This window comes from Thalassophryne amazonica, chromosome 16 (genome assembly GCF_902500255.1).
Source record: "Thalassophryne amazonica chromosome 16, fThaAma1.1, whole genome shotgun sequence".
Taxonomy (NCBI): Eukaryota; Metazoa; Chordata; class Actinopteri; order Batrachoidiformes; family Batrachoididae; genus Thalassophryne; species Thalassophryne amazonica.
The window spans coordinates 47,843,890-47,871,857 of record NC_047118.1 but is presented as its reverse complement, the minus strand read 5'-3'; the positions used below and the strand labels follow the sequence as shown (position 1 = coordinate 47,871,857).

At 41.6% G+C, this 27,968-nt stretch overlaps 1 protein-coding gene across 4 annotated transcripts in view; it reads right to left on the bottom strand.

Annotated features, from left to right (window-relative positions):
• Positions 1 to 27,968, bottom strand: part of LOC117528585 — a 52,686-nt gene that overhangs the window by 12,941 nt on the left and 11,777 nt on the right. Inside the window, exons 2-11 of one of the 4 annotated variants that reach the window (XM_034191212.1) lie at positions 26,383 to 26,454; positions 23,489 to 23,554; positions 22,390 to 22,446; positions 22,192 to 22,281; positions 21,967 to 22,081; positions 17,063 to 17,077; positions 13,716 to 13,754; positions 11,219 to 11,362; positions 10,239 to 10,262; positions 10,018 to 10,053 (exon numbers count right to left, since the gene is read on the bottom strand). In XM_034191212.1, coding sequence (XP_034047103.1) covers positions 10,018 to 10,053; positions 10,239 to 10,262; positions 11,219 to 11,362; positions 13,716 to 13,754; positions 17,063 to 17,077; positions 21,967 to 22,081; positions 22,192 to 22,281; positions 22,390 to 22,446; positions 23,489 to 23,554; positions 26,383 to 26,421 — 625 coding nt within the window. In that variant the 5' untranslated portion in view covers positions 26,422 to 26,454. The remainder of the gene's footprint in view (positions 1 to 10,017; positions 10,054 to 10,238; positions 10,263 to 11,218; positions 11,363 to 13,715; positions 13,755 to 17,062; positions 17,078 to 21,966; positions 22,082 to 22,191; positions 22,282 to 22,389; positions 22,447 to 23,488; positions 23,555 to 26,382; positions 26,455 to 27,968) is intronic. The other 3 variants (XM_034191213.1, XM_034191214.1, XM_034191215.1) reach the window with 3 other exon arrangements.

Here is a 27,968-nt window from a genome sequence, read left to right as displayed (position 1 = left end):
CATGGTGGGGGTTGGCGTCCGTCAGGGCCGTCCGCCTTGGGGGGGGGTTCTGTCATGCTTCTGTCCTATTTGGGTTCCTGTCTTCGTTCCCTTTTCTTTTCCTTCAGTTTAGCTCATTCTTGACTTTGTTTTTGTTTGCTTGGCTGCTCGTTTATTTTCTTGTCTGTTTCTGATTATTCATGATTATGTATTATTCTGTGTTCCTGGTCTTGGTTCTCATGTATTGCATTTTTGGTTTAGTCAGTCATTGTCACTGGTTTCATTCTTGGTCATCTTTTATTTTATTAGACATGTATATTACTTTAGCTTTTCACATTCTTTACATCATGCTTAGTCACAGGTTTTACTTATTCTTCATCTTCAGTGTTTAGTATTTATGTTCTTTGTGATTGATTTCTTATTAGTATTTTATATTAACACTGCATTTATTTCTATATTTTATTCAGTGTCAGCTCTGTTCCAGTTCTGTGTTTATTTTTATTGATCTCCTGGTTTTCCATTTTGCTTAGTCACATCTTCTGTTTTTTTTCCCCTTTTGCTTTGCTCACATTTATTATTTTCTGCCTTAAAATAGACCTGCATTGAAATAAATGTGCTCAGATCTCAGAAAGAAATAGCTGATATGTATTTATAAGACCCTTATGAATGCAGTAAAGTAAATCTGCAAGCCCAAATTTGTAATTCAGCTGAGAAATCTTCGTTTAAAAATTACAAATTTGCAGCTAAAATTTGGCCCTCAGCAAAAACTGTTTGTACATCCGGGTCATTGCAGTGATGTTCGGCAGAAGACGGAGCGCTAGCGCCTTCAGTCCGATCCCGCATTGAAATTGATTTTATCTGTTAGTAATGTTACTGTTATACACATACTGGTTTCAGCATCCAAAAGTAAGCAGCAATGAATGTGAGATACAGCTCTGCATGTTCAGATCAGCGGCGACATCGACAGCGGGCGACGTTCTTCCCTGATGCCTCGCTCTCTGCCTCCGATGCGCTTACTAAGTCTGCGTGCTCGGTAAACGCCGAAGCGGGCCACTCACATCGCCCCCGTGTCTGCTGTGCAGCCGGCACCACCTCTCTGTCTACTGAATGGAGGTGCAGCCAACTTGACAAAAGTCCAGAGACTACGCTCGCTGTTTTGATGCGGAGCGCCCGGTAACACCTGTTGCTGCAAGGACAGACTTCTTGCGGCAAAATCCGCAGCGCCGCATGTCTCAGTAATCGAAGCTGCAGAGCTCCGTGGCCGCTGAGAGAGGTTTATATCTTTTTAATGACTTGGATTCTTTGCGAGTCCCGCCTCTGTACCCCGCGACGGTAACACCGGAGGCGAAAGACAGTAGATTTTCAATGCGACACCACTCAATCAAAGGGGCGTATGAAAAAGTCCCCCAAAATAATTTTCAAGCACAAATAAAAGAAATGTGTACTCACCAAACATGCCGCAAGACAATATGAAGTTTTTAAAAAAGTAGATCCTTCCGTATAAGACAAGAAAAAGGTGCAGATGCAAACTGATGTAAATTCACAAATTACAGTTGGCGCGCGCAATGCATGCTGGGATAGAGTCTTCTCCCTGACGTCTCGGTAGCGTCCCGGATGTGATGACAGTTTTGCGGAGGGCTAAATTTTAGCTGTAAATTTCTCATTTTTAAATGAAGATTTCGCCATTGAATGACAGATCTGGGTTTGCAGATTTACTTTACTACATTCAGAAGGATCTTATGTGTAAATATAAGTCATTTTTTCGTCTAAAGATCTGACTGCATTTATTTCAATGCAGGTCTACTTTAAGCACGTCTCATTTTTCTCTGTTCATTTTCCAGTCACTTAGTTCTTTTGGTTTGCTTGCATTGCATTTTCTTCACTCATTCTTTTGCATCTGTTCCTCATCTGCCAGCCACGCCCCCCTTTCCAGATCCTCCGTCCTCACGGACACCTTGTTTTCCTGTCACCGCCTTCTTTATTTAAACTGCGTCTGTTCATTCCCTCACGGCTCGTTTGTCGATGATGCTCATCACTTACCAGTGCCTTGTCTCGTTCTGTTTTTACTCTTGCTGTGTTTTGATTCTGCTCTGTTTACCTGACCCTGTTTTTGCCTCAGCTCTGAAACCTGACCCTGCTAGTTTTTCTTTCTTTCTTTTCAAAATCTTTTTATTAAATTTCCCAACATGAACGTATTCACATATATACATACACACACCTACATATACAGTGGTCCCTCGTTTATCACGGGAGTTACGTTCTAAAAATAACCCGCGATAGGTGAATTCCGCGAAGCAGCAGCGTTATTTTTTTACAATTATTATAGATGTTTTAAGGCTGTAAAACCCCTCACTACACACATTTTCTCACTTTTCTCTCCTGTGTAAACACTCTCAAAGTTCAAACCTTAGTAGAAAAATAAGTCCAGTATTACAGAATGAAACCAAAGATCAAAACCTGTTTTCAGGCCCAAACATTTGTTTGAGAACTAAAAATAGAACATTTTCCTATAAATAATTATGATGGCTTTTAGAACTAACAAATTTAATTTTAACGATCAACCTACGAGGTTGGACACATAAGAAATTATTAATAGTAACTGACCAGTATTCCTCTGATCGCGCCTTCATCGTGGCGCCGCTCCGCAGCGTCTTTTTCCACCTCGGAGCAGGTGTCTTTTTCCGAGTGATATGGGTAGTTGTTGGCGCTCTTTTTTTCTTCTGAGTGAGAAGATTCTTAGAAACAGACAGACACAGAACACAATGCGCGTGTTTTTTCTTCGCTGCTGGAGCGCTCTGCATCAAAACAGCGAGTGTAGTCTCTGGACCTGTTGCCAGATTTTGGCTGCAACTAAGCACAGCAGACAGTTTAAAAAAAAAAGAAGCACCATGCAAAATTACACTAAAAAAAATCCGCGAAACAGCGAGACCGCGAAAGGTGAACCGCGATATAGCGAGGGACCACTGTATATACATACATGCATATACACGTACATATACACATGGAAAGAAGAAAAACAAAAAAGGCAGCAGTTGCGCCTTGGAATTGTATATTACAAATATAATAACAATAATAATAACAACAGAACATATCTTCCCAGTATTAGGCAGGTACCAGTATGGAAAGTACATTTAAATGCTCTACCCTCCCAAGTGTTATGCAAGCCCCTGTGTAGGAGCGTATGACGACTCCTCTTGAGCTTATCAGGATAGAGGTAGGACTTTGAACCTGCTCCCCCCCCAAAGAAATACAGCTAAGGCACACACAGTATTCAGCAGGCTTGTCCTTCTTCAGATATTGAGCTACTTAGATGTCAGGGGCCTACTCCGCAATCGTATTTTACAACACGTACGAGTCGTGAAAGTAGGTTAAGAAGGATCCCCAAGTCTTATAGAATTTACCCTCAGTGCCTTTCAGTGAGAAATGCATCTTTTCTAGAGCAAGACAGTGCATAATGTCCCTCAGCCATTGAGTGTGTGTGGGCGAGGTCGCCTCCCTCCACTTAAACAAAATGGCCCGCCTGGCCAACAGGAGGGAGAAGGAGACTATGTGGTGCTCCGCCGAAGTTAGTCGGGGGTCATCGGGCCCAAAGGTACCAAATAAGGCCATCATAAGGTTTGGATAGAGTTCACGCTTCAGGATATTTGAAAGACTGCGAAAAATCCCATTCCAAAAGATTTGTAAGTGGGGGGCATGACCAATACATGTGGAGGAGGGCGGCATCGCCCAATTTACATTTGATACAGGTAGGAGTAACATCGGGATATATGCTAGCTAATTCAGCCTTTGATCTGTGAGCTCTATGAACCACTTTGAATTGGATTAGGCAGTGTCTTGTACACAGTGACGATTTATGAATCGAGTTTAGGATCAAGTCCCAGCGGTCGGTGGATATCGAGCTTCCTAGGTCCTGTTCCCACACCTTTCCTGTCCTGTCTAGTGTCAGATGTGAGAGTGCGATAATGTTCCGATATAGTTTGGAGAATGCGCCCTTCAAGGTTGGATTAAAGGAGATAAATGTGTCAATTGGATTAGCACCTGGTTTATTGGGGAAGCATGGTAGGGTACATCGCATAAAATCTCTGACCTGTAAAAAACAAAAAAAGTGCGTTTTGGGCAAGTGGAATTTCTCAGAGAGTTCGTCAAAAGAAGAAAACTGCTGCCCCTGAATAGATGCGAGAGTGAAGTTATGCCCTTTTTATGCCAGTCCATGAAGGAGGTATCATACTGAGACGGGGCAAAAAGGGGATTGGATGCAATAGGGCTGAGCATGGAAATCTGAACTAAACTAAACTAAACTGAGTCCACACCTTCAAAGCGGAGCGTACTACTGGATTTTTTATTTGTTTGGTTATTGGGTAATTAGTTGGGGCACCAAGCAATGCAGAGAGTGACATGTTTTGGACTGAGTTCAGCTCGACTGTTAGCCATTCTGGGCCATCCGATCGAAGGTTGTATTTGTGCCAGAAGGCAAGAGAGTGAATATTTGCTGCCCAATAGTAGGAGCGCATATTTGGTAATCCCATGCCGCCGTCGATCTTCAAACATTGGAGCACACCTTTGCTTACTCTGGGTTTCTTATTCTGCCAGATGTATGAAGAAATAGTCGAATCCAACAAAGTAAAAAAGGATTTGGGAACAAATATAGGTAGAGATTGGAATAGGTATATAAACGTAGGCAGTATGTTCATTTTTACGGAATTTATACGACCGGCTAGTGTCAATGAAAGGGGTGACCATTGTTGCAGAGGCGTTCTCACCTGATTGTGGAGGGTTACGAAATTTTCGCGGAATAGGTCCTTAAATTTATGGGTGATCTCTAATTCTAAATAAGTAAATTGCCATTTCTCAATTTTAAGGGGGGTGCTGCTGTAATCAGCCGCCAGGGCCTCGTCATTTATTGGAAAATGTTTTGTCTTGTGGATGTTAATTTTGTAGCCGGACAAACGTCCAAATTCTGCAAAAAGAGACAGCGCTGCAGTCAGAGAGTTAATTGGGTCAGAGATATACAACAAGAGGTCATCGGCGTAGAGAGAGACTTTATGCTCTACACCGCCCCTATAGATGCCTGGGATGTTAGTGCTGTTTCTGAGCTCAACTGCAAGTGGCTCTATTACTAAATCAAATAGTAACGGGCTCAGCGGACAACCCTGTCGTGTTCCACGGCTTAGTGCGAACGGTTGGGATGTTATGTCATTCATCCGCACAGTTGCAATAGGTGCAGCGTAGAGCAGCTTAATCCAGCCTACAAACATGGGACCGAAGCAAAATCCGCGTAGCGCTGAAAACAAATATTTCCACTCGACATGGTTGAATGCTTTCTCCGCATCAATAGAAACAATGCATTCCGGAGTTTTATCTCGGGAGGGCGTATATAGCACGTCAAGAAGGCATCTGATATTAAAAAAAGCATGGCGGCTTTTAATAAAGCCGGTCTGATCGGTGGATATTATATAAGTGAGGGCCTCTTCCAATCTGAGAGCTAGGACCTTCGCTAGAATTTTGGCATCCGTGTTAAGGAGTGAGATAGGACGATAGGAGGCTCAGTCAGCCGTGTCTTTTCCTTTCTTTGTGATAAATGATATGAAAGCCTCAGCTAGTGATGGTGGAAGTGAGCCATGTTGGTGTGACTCGTGTAGGACCGTTGCGAATTGCGATGAGAGGGGTTTGGAAAACTGTTTGAAAAATTCAGTGGGAAAACCGTCAGGTCCCGGTGTCTTCCCAGGCTGCATCAGAGAGATGGCTTGGGTTATTTCTGCTTGTGATACAGGAGCCTCTAGCTTCTCCATGATGTCTACGGGAACAGAGGGAATAGGTAGTGAGTCGAGAAAAGTACTAATACTAGCCTCATCTCCGTCAAATTCAGAGGAATATAAATTGGAATAAAAATTTCTAAACGTAGTGTTGATCTCATTGGGGTTGGAAGTCATTTCTCCATTTTCAGAGCGGATGGCCGATATGTATTGTTTGGCTCTGCGTCCCCTTAGCAAGTTAGCGAGTAGTTTCCCCGATTTCTCCCCGTGTTCATACAATGTGCAATTGGTTTTCAGGAGAATGTTTTGTGTTTGGTAGGTTGTCAAGAGGTCAAATCTGGTTTTGAGTTCAATCTTTTTTTATAGAGCTCAGGAGTTTGGTGTTTTGTGTACTCCTTGTCAGTGTTATGGATTTCAGATAGGAGGTCTGATTGGTCTTTCCAGGATTTTCTTTTCAAGTTTGCTGTATATGAGATAATTTGGCCTCACAAATAGGCTTTGAGTGCTTCCCAAACTGAGAGTGCAGATATGTCAGGAGTATTGTTGGTTTCAAGAAATAGAGAGATCTGTTCCTCCATAAACCTGATAAAGCTATCATCTGAGAGTAGTGTAGAATTAAATCGCCAATGTCTTGAGGGGTTTGGGATCCCAGGAAAATTCATTAACACTGTCAGAGGAGCATGGTCGGAGATGACTATACTCAGAGTCACATGAGCTGACTTGGGGAACAATTTTGTCATCCACAAAAAAATGATCTATCCTGGTGAATGTATTGTGCATGGGGGGAAAAGAAGGAATATGCCCTATCATCAGGATGAAGATGGCGCCAAACATCGGAGATTCCGCCCTCTGCCAGAAACAATTGTATGTACGAGGCTGATTTAGTCCTCATAGCTGGTTTGGAGGAAGAGCGATCTAGTACTGGATCCAACCAACAATTGAAGTTCCCGCCCATGATTAGGTAGCGCGAGTCCAACTCTGGAAGCTTGGAAAAAGTTTTTTCAAAGAAGATAACATCATCCGCATTCGGTGCGTAAATGTTGACTAGGACAACACTGGTATCAAAAAGTTTCCCAGAGACAATTAACCTGCCATATCTGTCAGCCATGATGTGAGTTGGTTCAAACAGTACATCTCTAGACATGACAATGGCCACCCCCCCCCTTGTCCTAGCCCGAAAGGAAGAATGAAAACACTGCCCTGCCCATTTGGAAAAAAATTTAGAGTGCTCAGAAGAATGCAAGTGAGTTTCCTGCAGAAACATGATTTCTACCTTTAATAGTTTGAGATGGGTTAGCACCTTTTTCCTCTTAACAACATGGTTCAGACCCCTGACATTCCAGCTCACCAAATTAACTTGCCTAGCCATTGCTATTTAAAGGAGAAAAAGAAAGGGAAGGAAAACTATATATACATATCGTACATACATAAATGCACATGCATGTACCAACACAGAAGATAAGAAGAAATAGATGGACCTGCACGTGTGCCTGCTGTAAAAAAAAAAACAGAACCCCCCCAACCCTGCCCAGAACATCAAAAGAACAGAGAACAGACCTTCTTACCACTTCCCAAAAAGCAGCTGACTCGAACTGCAGCTGCATACTTCTCCCACACACTTCTCCATACATATACTCCCTGTGTATCTACTCCTTCTCCCTGGATCGAAAGTTAGTCAATATTTAACATATTGAAGAGAATGGTAACGATAAGTAAGAGTGATAACCACTGGGGCTATAAGCCGCATGTCTCCTCTGGTGCACCTTGCCCCGTAAACATTGTCACATGGCTTGCTAACAGAAAGGTCCAGAACTCAGTTGGCAGGTGAATAAGCATGGTGAGGTGACATGAATCAGACCAACATAAGCAGGAACGTTGTTCTTGGTGTACAGTAGGCAAGTGCTACTACCAAAGAGGGGGGGGGGGGGGGGGGATGAGAGCACCTAACTGGAAGCCACGTGATAAGACCAGTCCTCGGTGTAATGTCAAGTAGGCTAGTGCTATTAGGACAAAGGCCCTTAATTAGGGTTAAAAAAAAGGCTGGTGCTATCAAGATGAAGACCCCTAATTAGTTATAATAATAATAATAATAATAATTAAAAAAAAAAGGGGGGGGAGATATCGGCGATAAAGGCACCCAGCTGGAAACCACGTGTGCTGTCCGATATGCTGCACGGTGGCGCCACAATCAGCTGTCAAATCACAACGGCTTTGGGTCAGAGCATCAGCATAAAATGTCGTGTCGGACGGGCGTCACACAGTTACCGTACATCACTGCAGATTCAGTGCTGTGACGCCAGAAAGTCCTCAGCATCCTTTACAGAGACGAGGCGTTTCCTCCCGCCGTCTTTGGTTGTAATTCTCAGTTTGGCCAGGTACAGCATGCGATGGCTTGAAACCCCGCTGGTAAAGTGCCGACATCACCTCTCGGTATGCTGTGCGCTGCTACATAATTTCAGGACAGTAGTCCTCAAAAATTGCCACCGGTTTTCCCTGGTAGAACAGCTTCCCTCTCCTTTTGCGGGCCTCCTGGACGATCAGTTCTTTAAGCCTGTAGTTATGAACTCGTGCAATCACCAGCCGTGGTTTGTCCCCGGAGCGCTTGGCGGTCGGCGCTCTGTGGGCTCGGTCTAACTCCGGGGGCGAGCTCAGAACCCCTTCGCCAAGGATTTCAAGCAGGAGCTTTGAAAAGAAGGCAGTGGGCTGCATGCCCTCCGCAGACTCAGGCACTCCCGCTATCCGTCTATTGTTGCGTCGGCTGCGGGATTCGAGGTCGATAGCCTTAGCCTTTAGCTTGTTGTAGCCCTGCTCCAGAGCGCCGAGTTTAGCTTCCATCTCCTCCAACTTGTCACTAACTTGGTTCGCTTCGGCTTCCAGAGAGGTCAGTCTCTGTCCGTGGTCGGAGATGGTTGTTTGAACACAGTCTAGCTTAGTTTCAAGGGAGATCATGGCCATTTTAAACTCAGCGGAGAGAGCTGCTTTATGCTCCTCCAGTAGCGTAGCTATGGCTGCCATGTTAGCACCTGCTGACTCGTCGTCTTTTTTCCCATCTTTCCTGGCTGACTTCGACACCATTCAGACTTCGGGCAGTAGTAGATTGGTAATAAAAGCTGATGTTGCTATGTGGCCACACAGTCCTTGTTAAATATTAATTTACATCGAAATGTTGCAGGAGCACGAGCGACGAGCGTCTACTCCATTCGTGACCCAGAAGTCCCTCCGTCGACCCTGCTAGTTTTTGACCATGTCCTCTGTCTCGTCCTTGTCTGGTACTTTTGCTCCGTGGACTGTCTTCCTGTTGCCAAACCCCTGCCTGTAATAAAGACCATCCTTTTTACTCATACGTCCTGCTTGAGAGCCTGCATTTGTGTCCAGCCTCTGTCTGTGCCTCGCCTCCACTCAGCTTGACAAATTATGCATAACTTTATGGTTTAACATCCAAAACTAAGGAGTTAGTAATCACCTCCCCACCCCCATACAGTTGTTATTGAGGGGGGAAAACTACACTGAACAAAAATATAAATTCAACACTTTTGCTCCCATTTTTGATGTGCTGAACTCAAAGATCTAAATTTCTATATACACAAAAGACCGACTCCTCTCAAATATTGTTCACAAATATGTCTAAATCTGTCCTTTACCGAGATAATCCATCCCACCTCACAGATGTGGCACATCAAGATGCTGATTAGACAGCATGATTATTGCACAGGTGTGCCTTAGGCTGGCCACAATAAATCATTTGCTATTGCTATTTGATTGCCTTTTATGTGTTAATTGATTTAAGATGTTTACCTTGTGAGTATTTCTTCATGTTACACTGTTTGGACTTTCGAGCCCCATGATTGTTTTCCTTTTGTGTGCTTGGATTTACACTTTGGTTCTGTGGTTTTTGACATCGTTCATGAGGTTTAATTATTATGTTTTATTCTTTATCCACCCTCTGATGCTGTTAGTTTGTTACCACCTTTTTGTTGTCACTTGACTTTGACTGTTTCACACACCTGTCTTTTAATTCCTCATCAGTTCATTTGGCATTTAAGACACACCTCTGTCCTTATAAGTTTGCCAGTTGTTTCACATTGCTTTGTGCTTTCAGTGAGCACTCAGAGATTACCTGTGCTGCTATGGTATTCCATGTGTTTTTTGATTCATTCCTTGTCACTCAGTTTGGACTCTGTTGTGTGTTTTGGACCCTTTCTCACTCCTCAGTTTTGGTCAGTGTTTGGAGTACTGTTGCTATTTGGACAAAAAATAAATAAAATCACCTAGTTTTTGCACTTACCACCTGCCTCTTGCTGCCTGCATTCTGGGGTTCCATCTGACATGGGGTGAAACATAACAAAAGTGCTTGTAAATATAATGGATGGAAAAAGGATACAGTAACAAACTATTGGTTAATTTATTTTGAAAGCAAAAACATTTAAATCTACATTCATATTTTGAATATCACTGCAATGCAAATCTGCAAACTTTAATGATTTAAATAAATAAATAACAACTTACCTGGGGCTTTTCCTCTGATTTGGCCTAAGAAGACATTAGAAAAAAGCTGATCAGTACTGATTCACGCAGACAGAACAGCCAGAAAAGCTCATTACCTACTACCTGTACAGATAGATGGAATTCTGTGTGAAAATTCATAACACAAAAATGCAGGGAAAAAAAGCATGAATTGCTTCAAAATGTGGAATACTTTAGATAAAGAATGGTAAAAATTTAAAAGTAAACAACTGTGCTTGCATAACATTTTAACATTAAATATGAATTATTTGGTTTGAACATGACCATTATGTTGATCAATTCATTGTTCAGAAATTATTATCTGTTGTCTTTGTAGACTCATGCACTGGACTTTAAACATACAACATAATCAGGTTTTTAATTCATCTGAAATTGCCTGGTGCTTTGTGTTTGATTTAATATGCTCCCTTCTTGAATAAAAAACAAAATTCTCTCTTTATTTCCAAAATTTACAATTGAAAATTTCAAATTTGGTTGGTTAGTTACATATAAATATAGGGGAGATGACAAAACACCAAAACCCACATTTAGAAACACTTTTGCTGGTGTCTGTTACCACACACACACACACACACACACACAAATCATAAATTTATGCGGCTGTGAATGGTTGGTGATTTTAATCAGTTGTTTTTGTTGGCCTGCTCCTCCCAGGTCCTTTTGCTGATTTCTACCAAACTTGATACATCAATGAATGGTGACCTCAAATTATCCTTAAGAATTCATTTTGGCAAAGGTCAAGGAATTTGGCAAACACTGAAGTGGATTCCAGAACTGGCAAAATCAGCAAGAAGTCAATCATGTTCTGATTAACTAAAGTGATAACACAGCAATATACAGACTTGGTCCATTATAAAAGTATACTGTATGTATATACTGTATGAGCAAATATCCATATATTTTTAAAGCTGTCATTACATTGTTTCCTATGATTAAGTTTGACTGGCATCAGCGATGCTTACCTTTGCTGAAATGTATATCCTGATCAATTTCTTTATCAGTTGAATTTGTTGGTGATGTAACCGTTGTTGCAGTAGTTGATGGAGTAGTAGTAGTTCTTAGCCCATGCTGCGTTGTTGTCAGTTGCTTGGAGGTAGTTGTTGAAGCTAAATCAAAAATTGCAGACAAGCAAAGAGGTTTAAACAAAAATGTACATAGGTGTCAGAAAAACATAAAGCTGAAGAAGTTACACACTACATGTTAGACACACAGGCAAAGGTGCCACAAATACACGTCGTTCACATTCTGAACATTGAAATAAGTGGGTTATACACTGTGCACTACAGTTGGTCTCTTCCTGAATCACCGGGGTTAATGATTCAAATCTTCACACTGAATCAGGAATCATGGGCCCGAGGTCTCCATTAACCCAGATCCTAGGAGTCCTCTGGCTGCTGCTGCTAAGCGCACAAGGCGAGTTCAATGACTCGGTTCACTGACTTCACTGCAGTCAGTGAGTCAAAGTAATAAGTTAAATATTGAAAAAAAGTGGTTAAACACACTGGTGTTTGTTCTGTGGCTGATATATTTTATGTACATTCAATGGCAAATGGACTGCATTTATATAGCACTTTTCCATCTGCATCAGATGCTCAAAGTGCTTTACAATAATGCCTCACATTCACCCTGATGTCAGGGTGCTTCTACACAAGATGCTCACTACACACCGAGAGCAACTAGGGGATTAAGGATCTTGCCCAAGGGCCCTTAGTGATTTTCCGGTCAGACTGAGATTTGATCTGGTCTCAAGCCCAACAGCTTAACAAACTAGACCATCACCTCCCTATGATGATGATGATGATGATTATCATCAACAGTACTGAGCATGTTTTTTCTAAAATGGCAAATCATTACCAGCAAGAGGAGCAGCCTCAGCACATTCAAAGTGCATGAGTTGGTATTTTTAAATGCCAACATATAGATGGAAGCAGCATATGCATCATTTATTTATTTATTTGTTGTTTATTTGATGACAATGCACATTAATGAACGCTTTGTACATTTTCATGCCTCAGTGTAAATATGCCAGATTTAGCTAAAAGCTACTTTCCATCTGTAGTCCTCAGACACACAACAAACAATTACAATGAATAAATTAAAACAAAACATTATGTACAATGCATCTCACCTGTGTTGACAGGTTTGATTGTTTTTGAGCCATTTTTTAAGCTTATTTTTTAAGAACACTCAGGGTGGGACTCATATCCTTGTTGGAAGGCTGTTCCAGTTTGTACAACCCTTCACAGAGATGGTGTTTTGTCCTGTGGCAGTTCGTCTGAGGGGCACCCCACAGTCCCCTCTAGAAGCAGACCGAGTCCTGAGGTTAGGATCTCTATGTCTAATAAATTCCTCCAGAGGAGGTGGGGCTAGGCCATGGAGAGTTTTATAGATGCATAGATGATGTGCATTTTTTGCACACTTTTGTATATTTATGTAGATAGTTATATACTTCTTGCACATTTTGTTCAGTTTGATTGATTTTGTTTATGTAATCTTTAATTCTTAATCTACATTTAATTTGTACACTTTGAATTTTTGTTGCATTTCTTGCTGTTGTTTTATATTTGTATTTTATTCTTATTTGTTATATGGCTGCGACGCTACATGCGCTCTGATTGGATGATTACCGGATATTTTCCCGTATCCAGATAGGTTGCCATGACAATCGGTCCGCAATGCATATTTTCGTTACAAACCAGGAACCAAACAAACAAATATAAACATACTCTATAAATATCTAAACAGCATCCGGAAAAAAAAACACACACACACAGATTAAAATCTTATCAGCTAATAACCTGTTACTAATAACTGTAATAACCTGTAATCACCTGTTAGCAAGTTCTTCATGGAGGTATATATATATATATATATATATGTTATTAACTTGGCTTGCTCTGTCTGTACGGGATATCAGACCTCCGTGTTTTTCGCACAGACCTCGCTAACGCCTGGGCCATAATGACAACACATCTGTCTGATATTTCCCCATACAAACCTTGCAGTTGGATAATAATCCTTTAATATTCAGCTTATATAACTTAAGCACATTTTGCATTTTTTTGGTACTACTTACTTGATGTTCTGCATTTAACATAATTTAATTTTGGCTAACTGATAATTGATTTCCACATTATACATTTTTGTTCCATTTGTTGTTATTTGTGTTTAAGTTCTGCTTGTTTGTTTTTTGGTGTGTGGAATTTTAAAATAAATATCTTAATAATACATATGTGCATCCTTGCCATGGGTGAATCCACACGTGTTTAGTTTATTTATTTATTTTTTTTTGGGGGGGGGGGGGGGGGCAACATTGACTCAAGTAAACCAGATCACTTTAGTGAGTGACTCAGAGTAACCTGAGTCCATAAAATGAACAGAGTGTACCACCAACACCACTACTACACACACAAAGGTAGAATTTCTGTTGGCGAGCAGTTTTAAATAAAACTTACTTACCTGTCCATGTTGGTTCTAATATGAATTTACATACTGTTTCTGAAAGACAATAGATAAATGTTCAATTACATTGTAAATAATAGCTATATATACAAAATAATCATTTAATGAATTACAAAAGTAATGAAAACTTATCCTGCCAAATACAGTTGTATGCAAAATTTTGAGCACCCCTGATAATTTTCATGATTTTCCTTTTATAAATCATTGGTTGTCTGTATCAGAAATTTCAGTTAAATATATCATATAGCAAATAAACACACTGATATTTGAGAAGTGAAATGAAGTTTCTCGTATTTACAGAAAGTGTGCAATAATTATTTAAACAAAATTGGGCAGGTGCACAAATTTGGGCGCCCTTGTCATTTTGTTGATTTGAATACATTTAGCACGAATTATTGGAACACAAAATTGGTTTGGTAAGCTCACAGACCCTTGACCTCCTTACACAGGTGAATCAATCAAGAGAAAGGGTATTTAAGGGGGGCATTTACAAATGTTTCCCCTCTTTGCATCTCTTCTAGTGAATGGCAACATGGGAGCCTCTAAACAACTCTCAAATGACCTGAAAATAAAGATTGTTCAACATCATGGTTTAGGGGAAGGATACAAAAAGCTATCTCACACATTTCAGCTGTCATAGTAGAGAAGCTTGAATCTTCGACTGGAGTGGGTTGCTTGACACGAGGACGTTTCGCTTCAAATTTTAGCTTCCTCAGCTAAAATTCTTGCTCTGGTGGTCTGACTTCTGTCTTGACTCTTGTAGAGAAAAGTAATCAGAAGTCACAAAAGCTGGAATTTTAAACCTAACCAGACCCCTCCTACCGAGAGGCAGACTGCTATAGGCTAGTGACTAAACAATAGCTCTAATTAGCACCTATTGTGCTAATTAGCACCCTCCTAATGACAGGGCAGCTGTCCCTCCTAATGATGGGATGGACCCTCTCCTGATGGCTCCCTTGACGACTCTGCTGATGACGTGAATGACTCATTACCATAAACAAAAGACTGAAACTGCTTTGACCTGAGTACCCCATTGTAAACAGGGGATAAAGCGTGTCTCAGACCCCCTCCCCCTCCCCAGGGGTCCCCTCCCCTTTCAAACCCAGCCTTAACCGGGGAGGGGGTCTGAGAGTTATTTGGACATAACAAGGGGTGGTACGCATGGCTGAAAAAGAACACAGGATACAAAGAAAAGTGCTTGCTACCTACAGTAAAATTTGGAGGTAGTTCCATCATGCTGTGTGGCCAGTGCAGGTACTGGGAATCTTGTTAAAGTTAAGGGTCACATGGATTCCATTCAATATCAGCAGATTCTTGAGAACAATATTCATGAATCAGGAAGCAAGCAGGAAATTAGAGGTCATCCATGACATAAAGACATGGATGACCTCTAATTTCCTGCTTTTAAACTCAGATAAAACTGAAGTTTTTGTACTTGGCCCCACAAATCTTAGAAACATGGTGTCTAACCAGATCTTTACTCTGGATGGCATTACCCTGACCTCTAGTAATACTGTGAGAAATCTTGGAGTCATTTTTGATCAGGATATGTCATTCAAAGCGCATATTAAACAAATATGTAGGACTGCTTTTTTGCATTTACGCAATATCTCTAAAATTAGAAAGGTCTTGTCTCAGAGTGATGCTGAAAAACTAATTCATGCATTTATTTCCTCTAGGCTGGACTATTGTAATTCATTATTATCAGGTTGTCCTAAAAGTTCCCTGAAAAGCCTTCAGTTAATTCAAAATGCTGCAGCTAGAGTACTAACGGGGACTAGAAGGAGAGAGCATATTCTCACCCATATTGGCCTCTCTTCATTGGCTTCCTGTTAATTCTAGAATAGAATTTAAAATTCTTCTTCTTACTTATAAGGTTTTGAATAATCAGGTCCCATCTTATCTTAGGGACCTCATAGTACCATATCACCCCAATAGAGCGCTTCGCTCTCAGACTGCAAGCTTACTTGTAGTTCCTAGGGTTTATAAGAGTAGAATGGGAAGCAGAGCCTTCAGCTTTCAGGCTCCTCTCCTGTGGAACCAGCTCCCAATTCAGATCAGGGAGACAGACACCCTCTCTACTTTTAAGATTAGGCTTAAAACTTTCCTTTTTGCTAAAGCTTATAGTTAGGGCTGGATCAGGTGACCCTGAACCATCACTTAGTTATGCTGCTATAGACTTAGACTGCTGGGGGGTTCCCATGATGCACTGAGTGTTTCTTTCTCTTTTTGCTCTGTATGCACCACTCTGCATTTAATCATTAGTGATTGATCTCTGCTCCCCTCCACAGCATGTCTTTTTCCTGGTTCTCTCCCTCAGCCCCAACCAGTCCCAGCAGAAGACTGCCCCTCCCTGAGCCTGGTTCTGCTGGAGGTTTCTTCCTGTTAAAGGGAGATTTTCCTTCCCACTGTCGCCAAGTGCTTGCTCACAGGGGGTCGTTTTGACCGTTGGGGATTTTACGTAATTATTGTATGGCCTTGCCTTACAATATAAAGCGCCTTGGGGCAACTGTTTGTTGTGATTTGGCGCTATATAAAAAAATTGATTGATTGAAATTGATTGATTGATGAATCAGTGACAAAGTTGAAGTTGCGTCGGGGCTGGATCTTTCAACAAGACGACCCTAAACACTGCTCAAAATCTACTAAGGCATTCATGCAGAGTAACAAGTACAACGTTCTGAATGGCCATCTCAGTCCCTAGACCTGAATATTGTTGAAAATCTGTGGTGTGATTTTAAGCGGGCTGTCCATGCTTGGAAACCAACAAACCTGAGATGTTTTGTAAAGAAGAATGGCCCAAAATACCTTCAACCAGAATCCAGACTCTACTAAATATTGATGTATTTTTTTCTGTTGGGGTGCCCAAATTTATGTACCTGCCTAATTTTGTTTAAAGAACTATTGCACATTTTCTGTAAATCCTATAAACTTCATTTCACTTCTCAAATATCACTGTGTTTGCTATATGATATAGTAAAGTCCCTTCGGCTGCTCCCTTGTTTGCACTCAGGGTCGCCACAGCAAATCAAAGGTGGATCTGCATGCTGAATTGGCACAGGTTTTACGCCAGATGCCCTTTCTGACGCAACTCCACATTACATGGAGAAATGTGGCAGGGGTGGGATTTGAACCCGGAACCTTCTGCACTGAAACCAAGCACATTAACCACTTGGCCACCACCCCTGCTTTGGCCACCACCCCTGCTTGTCTGTCTGCTATATGATATATTTAACTGAAATTGCTGATCCAAACAACCAATGATTTAGAAAGGAAAATCATTAGGGGTGCCCAAACCTTCCATACAACTGTATACCCACAAATAACATGGCATGTGTACTCACCTAACTCCTCACATTCTGTAAAAAAACAAGGAAATAATACAATTTTAAGTGATTTCACAGTGAACATGACACATTCCTATATGAACAAAATTCTAATGTGTTTTTTTTCTTACCATTTATAGAAAGCATTCAATGTTAAAATTAAAAGCCTCATTAAAAAACAGAAAAAACTTGATTTCCTAGTACAAGGTCTGTTAGAAAAGTATCGTACCTTTTTATTTTTTCAAAAACTATACGGATTTGATTCATATGTTTTTACATCAGCCAAGCTTGAACCTTCGTGCGCATGCGTGAGTTTTTCCACGCCTGTCGGTTGCGTCATTCGCCTGTGGGCAGGCTTTGAGTGAGCACTGCTCCACCCCTCTTGTCATTGTTTCATTGCGAGGAAATGGCAGAATGATTTGGGCTTTTTTTCCATCAGAATTTTTTCAGAAACTGTTAGAGACAGGCAGCTGGAAACCATTCGAAAAATTTATCTGGCTTTCGGTGAAAATTTTACGGGCTTCACAGAGAATAAGGACTGCTACTACAGCTTTAAGGACAGCGCACGGTGCGCCGCGCTCTGAGCCGCCATCGAGAGGCAGAAACCACCACATCATTTCTAAACAGATGGCTGTGTGGAGCCGGGACCGTCGTGTGCAATTTCTCTGGTTATCACAAGAGCTGGACATCAGCCATTTTCCGGCAGATTTCACTTTTAATAAGAGATTTTGTCATGGAAAGCCGCGCGGAGGCTTCGCGCGTCACGACCGATTCGCTGATGAAGCGAGACAAAGGAACACCTCCGTTTCGGAGTGTCAGAGGACAAGTTGGGACATGCCTATCTCGGCTTTCAGTGCTTACCAGTCAAGTGAGTATAAGAGAAATTGTGGAGAGCTGGGCATGTCCTCTGGTGTTCCTTTGTCTCATTCAACCCAAAATGTTGAAGCAGACAAAATTTTGGCCATGTGGTGTGTTTCTCTGAGCATGAACCAGCACACAGGTGCCTGAGTGCTGAGGACCCCAGTAGCTGGAGAAGGCTAAGGGGACACCCTGGCTGTGGTAGATACAGTGGGGAAAATAAGTATTTGATACACTGTAGATTTTACAAGTTTTCACACCTACAAAGAATGTAGAGGTCTGTAATTTGTTCATACAAACTAAATTATAATTATTGTAGCTACACTTCAACTGTGAGATACATAATATAAAAAAAATCCAGAAAAATCACATTGTATGGTTTTTAAATAATTAATTTGCATTTTATTGTATGAAATAAGTATTTGATCACCTACCAACCAACAACAATTCTGGCTCTCACAGACCTGTTAATTTTTCTTTAAGAAGCTGTCAGGTACCTTTAAGCCATCTGGCGTGTTAGTTCTCTTAAAAAGACTTTATGAAAACAATATAATTACTTGTTATAGTCTGAAGAATTAGGTTAACTGAGTTTGTTGTTTTTTTTTTTTATTTTGTGTTGTGCACTATTGTTTGTTCTGTTGTGTTGAGAAATTTTAGTTCACTGATTAATCTATACTGTCTGTGCTTGTTTTTTCTTTTTTGGTACTTGTTATGAGAGTGTGTGTGTGTGTGTGTGTGTGTGTGTGTATATATATATATATATATTTATTTTTATTTTATTTTTTTAATGACAAAAGGAGTGGATGTTTATAAGCTTTTGCTTCTGCCTACACCCGTTCGGCTGCACAAAACTGTGAAATTGTTTACGGGTTTTTGTTTTACGAGATTTTTTTTTGTTAAGTATGTGTGTGCCGAATAAATTCATTCATTATTCTGCACTCATTACCTGTATTAATTGCACCTGTTTGAACTTGTTACCTGTATAAAAGACACCTGTCCACACATTCAATCACACTCCAACTTATCCACCATAGCCAAGACCAAAGAACTGTGTAAAGACACCAGGTACAAAACTGTAGACCTGCACAAAGTTGGAACGGGCTACAGGACAACAGGTAAGCAGCTTGAGAAGACAACAACTGTTGGCGTAATTACTAGAAAATGGAAGTAACATGATGACTGTCAATCTTCCTCGGTCTGGGGCTCTGTGCAAGATCTCACTTTGTGGGGTAAGGATGATTCTGAGAAAGCTCAGAACTACACAGGAGGACCTGGTCAATGACCTGAAGAGAGCTGGGACCACAGTCACAAAGATTACATTAGTAACAAACGACGCCTTCATGATTTAAAATCCAGCAGGGCAACTATTGGACTTGAAGCGTGCCTCCTCAGATAAAATCAAAGCTGCCTGGGAGGAGGATCTGGGATCCTCTATTTTAGAGGAATCTTGGTCCTCCATATTCAGACTGGTGAGCGCCAGCTCTCTATGTGTGCTAGACATTGTCTGATCCAGGTCAAAGTGGTGCATAGAGGTCATATCTCTAAACTGAAACTATCCTCTATGTATCCAGAAGTCCGTACGGTGTGAGAGGTAAACATGCCGAAGCATTCCTCACACATGTTCTGGTCCTGCTCATGTCTGAACAAATACTAGAGCAAAATCTTTGAGACTTTTTCTTGTGCACTGGATACACATCTGAACCCTGACCCTCTGACTGCACTGTTTGGTGTTGCAGAGGGAGGAGTTACTCTAAATAAGAACAAACAACACATCCTATCCTTCACCTCCCTTCTGGCCAGATGAGCCGTCCTGCTCAGGTGGACAGAAGCTTCTCCACCTACTCACGCTCAGGCTGACTGACATCACGTCCTGTTTAAAATGAGAGAAAATCAGATTCTTGCTTCAATGGAAAGAGGGTAAATTTGAGAAGGTTTGGGGATCTTTCTTGAAACTATTCCAGTCTCTTTGACAACACAATTACTTTGAGTAATTGTAGTTTCTTGGCTATTTTTAATTATTAACAACACCCCTTTTTTGTTGCAGGGATGGGGGAGGAAATACTTTCTTCTTTTGTTATTGTTCACATTGACTTAATTTAATACCCTCACTAATACTGCAAATGTGCAAATGCATCATTGTCAATTTTGTTGAGGCTTGTTCTTTTTGTTTGTTTTTTTGAAAAAATAATAAAAAAACAATAAAAATTTGCATTAAAAAAAATCCTGCAGGGCACGCAAGGTTCAGGCCCGTTTGAAGTTAGCCAATGACCATCTGGATGATCCAGAGGAGGCATGGGGAGAAGGTCATTGTGGTTTGATGAGACCAAAATAGAGCTTTTTGGTATCACATCCATTCGCTGTGTTTGGAGGAAGAAGAAGGATGAGAACACCACCAAGAACACCTTCCCAACTGTGAAACATGCGGGTGGAAACATCATACTCTGGGGGTGTTTTCTGCAAAGGGGACAGGATGACTGCACCATATTGAAGGGAGGATGGATGGGGTCATGTATTGCGAAATTTTGGCAAACAACCTCCTTCCCTCAGTAAGAGCATTGAAGATGGGTCATGGCTGGGTCTTCCAGCATGACAATGACCCCAAACACACAGCCAGGGCAACTAAGAAGGGGCTCCGTAAGAAGCATTTCAAGGTCCTGGAGTGGCCTGGCCAGTCTCCAGACCTGAACTCAATAGAAAATCTTTAGAGGGAGCTGAAACTGAAACCTGAAAGATCTGGAGAAGATCTGTATGGAGGAGTGGACCAAAATCCCTGCTGCAGTGTGCAAACGTGGTCAAGAACTACAGGAACGTCTGACCTCTGCAATTGCAAACAACAGTTTCTGTACCAAATGGTAGGTTCTGTTGTATAAAATACTTATTTCATGCAATAAAATGCAAATTAATTATTTCAAAATCATACTAGAAGCACTCAGAGACTGCAAACCTCCGCCAAGGCCATAGGGTCACTGACCCTAAAGAGATTCCATCCTTGGCACAGTGATCTATTTCTTTTTGTCTGTTTCTCTAAAATTGTATATAATAATCATTAGATTAATAATATATAAACAAAAATAAATTTAAGAAATATTACAATTTAAAAACAAATGCACCCGAACGTGATGACAGCGGCAACTGCTTAATGCTATCTTTTAACATTGAAAATGCCATAGACATGCTAACATGTTAGCATCGGGATCCGGACCGTGATCCGGATCACCACTAAAATTTAATCACTTGTTCCTCTTGTCATTTCCAACCTCCTTGGCGGAGGTAAAAATAAATTTAAGAAATATTACAATTTGAAAACAAATGCACACGAACGTGATGACAGCTGCAACTGCTTAATGCTAACTTTTAACATTGAAAATGCCATAGACATGCTAACGCGTTATTATCGGGATCTGGATCGTGATCCGGATCACCACTAAAATTTAATCACTTGTTCCTCTTGTCATTTCCAACCACTCCACAAAATTTCATCAAAATCCGTTCAAAACCTTTTGAGTTATAATGCTGACAACAGACAAACAAACAAACAAACCGACTGAAAACATAACCTCCTTGGCGGAGGTAACAATGTGATTTTCTGGATTTTTTTCTTTAGATTCTGTCTTTCACAGTTGAAGTGTACCTAAGATAAAAAAAAAAATTACATGTGGCAATGGACCGTTGTCTGCCCGGCTGGTTGCCATCCAGGAATTGGAGTGGCTCCGTGGTGTCGTGGATGTAGTATAGCGCGGCACCAGCACATGCTCCCAGACTTGATTTCAGCTGACTCCCATTCAACAGCTGAAGAGTGCTGACAATACAAACTGTTACGGGATGTGGGTTTGCTTTTATTATTCATGTCTGCATGAATAAATGCATCAGACTCAAAAATATGGGCCAAAAGTTCAATATTTCAGGAAATGACAGATAGCATTCCTGTCCTGGGTGTACCCTGCCCTATGCCCTGTGACTGCTGGGATAGGCTGCACCCCCATGACCCTTACTGTGTTGTTAAGCACAATCACTCAGACTATCATCAGTCACCAACAATCATTCATATGTTTGAGGGCTGTTACCTTTAACTTTATTGGTGAGATTCTTTGCTTTGGCTATCATGCAGTTGAAGTGAGCTTGAGACACTAAAGTCGGGTTGACGCTCTCCTGTGAATGATTACAATGATGACTAATGTTCTGTTGCACAAAGACAAAACAAGAAATAAACAGGAGTAAATACTGTTGTTTGTGGAAAAAGAAATGGCAATAAATGACATTGCAAAAACAAATCTCATTCAGCCGCTCACTTGTCTGTTAAAGCAGTCGTTTAAAATGTTCTGCAAATGTATATTATTGGTCTTGTTCCACTCTCTCTCTATGCTACAGTCCACTGTGTGCTGCATAGAGAAGCCAAAACATGAAATCAAATCTGTGCACGCCATGTTCCATTAAGATACTGTATGTTTTAAGAGATTCTTAATCAATCACTTGTTTCTGCAAATTACCTCTCGGTTGTGGTTCACCAGGTAGATCTTTCCTCCATCTTTTTCTGGATTTTCCATCTTGAAATAAACCAAACACAAACAAACAAAAGTCAGAAGCCAGAAACAATTGATTTCTTAGATTTAATACATTTCTGCTCTCATTTTTTTTTCTTCTTAATTTAACATTTCATTTCCAAGAGTGTAGTAACAAGAGGATACGACACACTGGGAAACTCAATTTCCCATCATGACATTCAAGTTAACTTCCAAAAACCCAGTTGTGAGGAATTTGAGTTTCTGGTTGCAGTGAACTTTGAGTCTTGTTAATGCACTTCCTCCTTCAGGTTGTCTGCTAAATGTCACCAAGCTATTTCATGACCACAACAAGAAATGCTTCAAGAGAAAAAAAAAAAAAAAAAAAAAGGTAAAAAAACTTAGAAATATACTTTTATGACAGCTAGATTGTAACACAAAGTAAATGTTGTTAATTTTGTGAAAAATCCAGTGACTGCACTTTTAGGCATTTTCTACACAAGCACTTGTCCCGAGAGCAGGATTTTATTTATTTATTTAATTTAGTGGGTTATATCCTCAACCTGATGCTATTTGCATAGGTGTGCACATGCACACTGTGTGTGTGTGTTCTCATTCATGTGTTTCATGTACAGGAATGCATTCATGTGCTTTTGCTATTTAAACTGGGACAGAATTCAAGATTCAGATTCAAAGATTCAAAGCTTTAATTGTCATATGCACAGTAAAGAAACATGTTTTCCTGTACAATGAAATTCTTACTTTGCTGCCCACACTGGATGCCCAAATATATATATAAATTACTCTAAGTATAAATATCAAAATATAAGTGGAAAAAAAGAAATAACATAAAATAAGCATGTTGGTAAGAACAATAGAATATAACAGAGCAATGAACTAAAATGGAAATATACATTATAAGGGGAAATATAAAATATACTTGTGTAATGGCCTATGTACATAATCGTGCATCAGTGTGCAACATTCACTGTTTTGTGCAACATTCAGCAGTAAATGGTTTAGTGCCAATGAGCCAATTGGAAACATAAATAAAACTAACAATGAATATAAAATAGTAGATACATACCCATTCTTTGTCTAGGAGATAATTCACACAGTTCCCCACTGACAGGTCAATGCTGCCTTGAAACACCTAGCAGAGAAAAATCAGTGGAAACAGTCACACCAGTTCCAACACTGAATTTTCTGCAGCTGGACTTAATATGTGGGTGAAGTTTTGACTTGTTTTGCAAAGTTCAAATTCATTGGGGCCAAATGTCTAATTATTCATTTATTTCTTATTCCAGTGTCTATACCAGAGGCGATTGCTCTAAGACTGCAAGGGAAGCTCAGCTTCCCCTAAAATGTCAAAAAATAAGTGATCAAATATACGAGGTATCTTATAAAACTAACCGGCAGTTTTATAAAAAAAAAAACTATATGGATTTGATTGACATGCGATTACACCAATCATGCTTGACCCTCGTGCACCATGCGTGAGTTTTTTCCGCGTGTCGGTGACGTCATTTCCCTGTGGGCAGGCCTTGAGTGAGATGTGGTCCCGCCCTCTCGGCTGAGTTCCTTTGTTTCACACGCTGCTCGAGACGGCACACGTTGCTTTATCAAAATTTTTTCTGGACCTGTGAGGGATATCCGAGTGGACACTAGTCGAGAAATTCAGCTGGTTTTCGGTGAAAGGTTAACGGCTGATGAGAGATTATGGGGTGTTTCTGTCGCTGTAAGGACTTCCCACAGAGTGGGACGTCCTGCAGCGCTTCCAGGCGCTGTCGTCGGTCTGTTTCAAGCTGAAATCATCCTAATTTAAGGCTCTGTTGACCCAGGACGTCGTGAGAGAACAGAGAAGATACAGAAGAGGCCGGGCATGAGGAGTTTATGCGGACATTCCACTGTTTAAGGACATTTTGTAATGAAAGACGTTGCTGCGCAAATTCCCCGAGTCGTTTCCGTGACGACTCGGTGAATCTGTTTGCGCCGCGACAGGAAAAAACACCTCCGTGTTGAAAACCATTTGTAAAATTCAGGCGGCTTTTGATGGCTTTCAACAAGTGAGTCACAGAAATTGTTTAACAGCTTTGGGCATATTCCAGCTTGCCCGTTAAGGTTTCAACGGAGGTGTTTTTCCTGTCGCGACCCCCCGCGGTCGGGTTCCGGCACCGACATGCGACTCTGCCCGCACGTTCTTTTCATTACAAAATGTTCGTTAACAATGGAATGTCCGAATAAACTCCTCATGCCGACTTCTTCTGAAAGTTCTCTGTTCTCTGATGACTTACTGGGCAACAGAGCCTGAAATGTGGAAGTTTTCAACTTGAAACTTCGAGACGCTGCCGCCTCGAAGTGCAGATCGCCGTCAGGCGCCGTGGGCCGTCCTTACGGCGACACTACCAGACCAAAATCTCTCATCAGCCGTTCAAATTTTTACCGAAAACCAGCTGAATTTATCGAATGGTGTCCACTTAGTTGTGCCTTACAGTTTTGAAAAAATTTTGATCAAACAAAGCAGCAGTCTCTGAGCCATTCCTAAAACAATGAAAAAAAACGACGAGAGGGTGGGCCACTCCTCACTCAAGACACGGTCGGTTACGTCATTCGCCTGTCTCGCTGCCCACGAGGGTTCAGGCAGTCTGATGTAATCACACGTGATTCAATCCATATCGTTTTTTGAAAAAAATAACTAAGGTCTGATACTTTTCTAATAGACCTAGTATACTGTTGTGTGTACATGTCATTGACTAAATAGCGCTACAATGCGCTCAACTTTTTGTCAGAATCAGCTTCTGCATGATGATTGGATGATCTGTCTGAGGCTGAATCCCTTTTTGATTGACAGTGAAATGAGCGAATCAGCGATCTTTTGGTGTAAACACTCGTGGGAGCATTTTTTAATTTTCATTCTGTTCTGAGTTGAACCGCAGACTTTCCTAATCCTCTTAGCGGCATTTTCTTTGTTAAAAATGACTAGCGACAAATCGAGCTTCTATTTCTGGTGTTTTTTTTTTTTTTTTTTGTAGCTGCTTGTGTTTGGAGACTGACTTCTATCACTCTTTCTGACTTCTATCGCAGTTTCTGTCCCTACCGAGCAGTGGGTGCTGCTGAGCTCCTCCACCGTCACAAGCACTCACAGGCGGACAAACTTCACACTAGCCTCGCGCCAGTCCCAGCTAGCGAGCTGCACATAATGGCAGACAATTTGAATGTTGTGGACCGGATTTTGGCGAAGCCATTTGATAGTCTCCTTACGAAGAAAAACTTAGAGTTAAACAGCAGGGCCGATCAACTCCTCAGATTAATTGGTGCAAAAGGTGGGGAAAAGTAACAGGTCTTTTCAGCTGTTCTGGTATGACAAGTGAGCTGGCTGACTGGAAGTGCTGTAACAAATAAAATGTACTGTTGGCCATGCCTCTTGATGAAACCATCTCAGGGATGTGTGTGTCTGGTCAAAAGTGGGTTTTGGGGATCTGTCCAACTTTGACAGGGCATACAAAAGGCATGAAAAAAAGCAATTGAACATGTGAGTGCATGTGAAAGGTTAAGTTGCCTGGGCAGAGTCAGGGTTGAGCATGCAATCAATGAAGGCGCTCGCATTCAAGCACATATAAACGGCAGTATTGCCCTGGCAAGGTCAGCCTGAAGTCAAACATTGGATGAAGGTCAAGGTCATTTGGGTCAAATGTCAGCCTAACCACAGCTTTTACTGTCTTCATGCCTATGACAACTATTACCCGTCATTTTTGGCAAAACAAATTTTATACCAAACAGAAAGCTTGAGGTCCAAAGTCTGTATATAATTTTTTAACCTTTCAACAACCATTAATTTGATAAGCTGTTGTGTAGTTATCAGGTAATGCAAAGATGACAAACTAAAGACTGCAAGCTTGAAAACGCCTTGACAAAATACTGACAAAAAAGGATACTGCAGGTTTATGAGTAACAACGAATTTAGCATTACATGAAACTTACATAGAAAAACATCAGGGACAGAAGGCTCCATGATGTCATGCTGCTGGTGTACGGTGAACATCCAAACTCACGCTGCAGAGGAAAACACAAAAACTTCAGGTATCAGCTTCAGATATCTGTCACTGAGACAGATGGAGTGCAGTTTGGAGCAGAAGAATGAGGTGATAATCAGTGAACCGCGGCTGATGATGCTGTGCAGTGAAGGCAGGGCGGACCAATTTTTAGGGGGGACCGTCGGCTGGCGACACCAGACTGTGCACGGGTGTCTTTTTTGGACCGCATTAAAAAGTTCAACTTCAAAGCACGTTCTGCTCTGCCTACCGGTCTGTGTGCACATGCGCGGGAAAGGCGGAATAACAACAGCAATCCCTTCTATCTGCCGCACCCTCTTTTTCAGCACCCTAGGGTAGACTTTACCAGGGAGACTGAGTAGTTTGATGCCCCACACTCTCTGGTCCTCTTTTTGTTTTTATATAGGGACCACCACCCCAGTTTGCCACTCCGTAGACTCTGTCCTGGACCTCAACGCACTGGTGAAGAAACGTCTCATCCAAGACAGTCTCTCCATACTCAGAGCCTTCAACATTTCTGGACAGATTGTTGTGTGGGCCGCCGAAGAGGAGGTATTGCTGGCCCACCACCAGATGGCGCCCTGCCATGCTGGCACCTTTTGCCCTGCAGAGGGCGCACGGACCGGTTGGATCCTCCAGGTGCACCGTTTTGGCAGTCATTATTCATCACCGAGTTATCAGCTTACCACGCAGGTAAACTTTCTCAGCCGTTTTGTGCCATTCGCACATTCATTGTTTCTGAAGTCTTTGCAGTTGTGACTTATACTTGCAGCTTGTAGCCGAGTTTGTGGAAGTTGGAGGAGTTGGTGTCTCCACTCCTCACTTCTGACTTACTAAGTATAACAATTGACACTGCACGTCCTCCAGTTTTTCCTCTGCACTCTGGAGTATCTGGATTTATTCCTACAAGAGGATTACTGTGAGTTGCTGACTGTTTGCTGGGTGTTCACACACCCACCCTTAACCTGTTTTTGTTCCTGCCAGCAGTACCGGGTCTGACAGCCACGAGCGGTGGCCACCTGGGGAATCGGACTTGGCGGCTCTGGCGTGTTGCATTTCTCCGTTGGTGGTGGAACTTTGTGGGTTCCGGCTCTCCTCTGGATAGGAGTCTCCTACCCTCGGGCCTGCCCACGTGTCTCCTTTTTGATTACTGATTGACTGAAGCAATTTGGTTTGTTTGCACATTTGCATAATAAATTGTCATTTATTTGACTTCGTATTGGCCATTCATTTACGCCCCCTGGCGTGGGTCCGTGTACTTCACTTTCCCAACAGGATAACTCGGCCATGTCATGGACTCAGAGGGGCGTTCACCACCAATTGAACAGCCAATGGAGATGCAAGGTGCGCAGCCTCCACCAGGAGGTACGTTGGGTGAGCTGCATCACATTCTCACCAACCTCACTGCTCGGTTGGATCTATTAACCGAGCAGGACATTCACCTCAGCCATAGGATGGAGGCTCTCACCGCTCAGGTGGAGACGTGCGCGTCAGGCACGGCTGCAGCCACTGTCG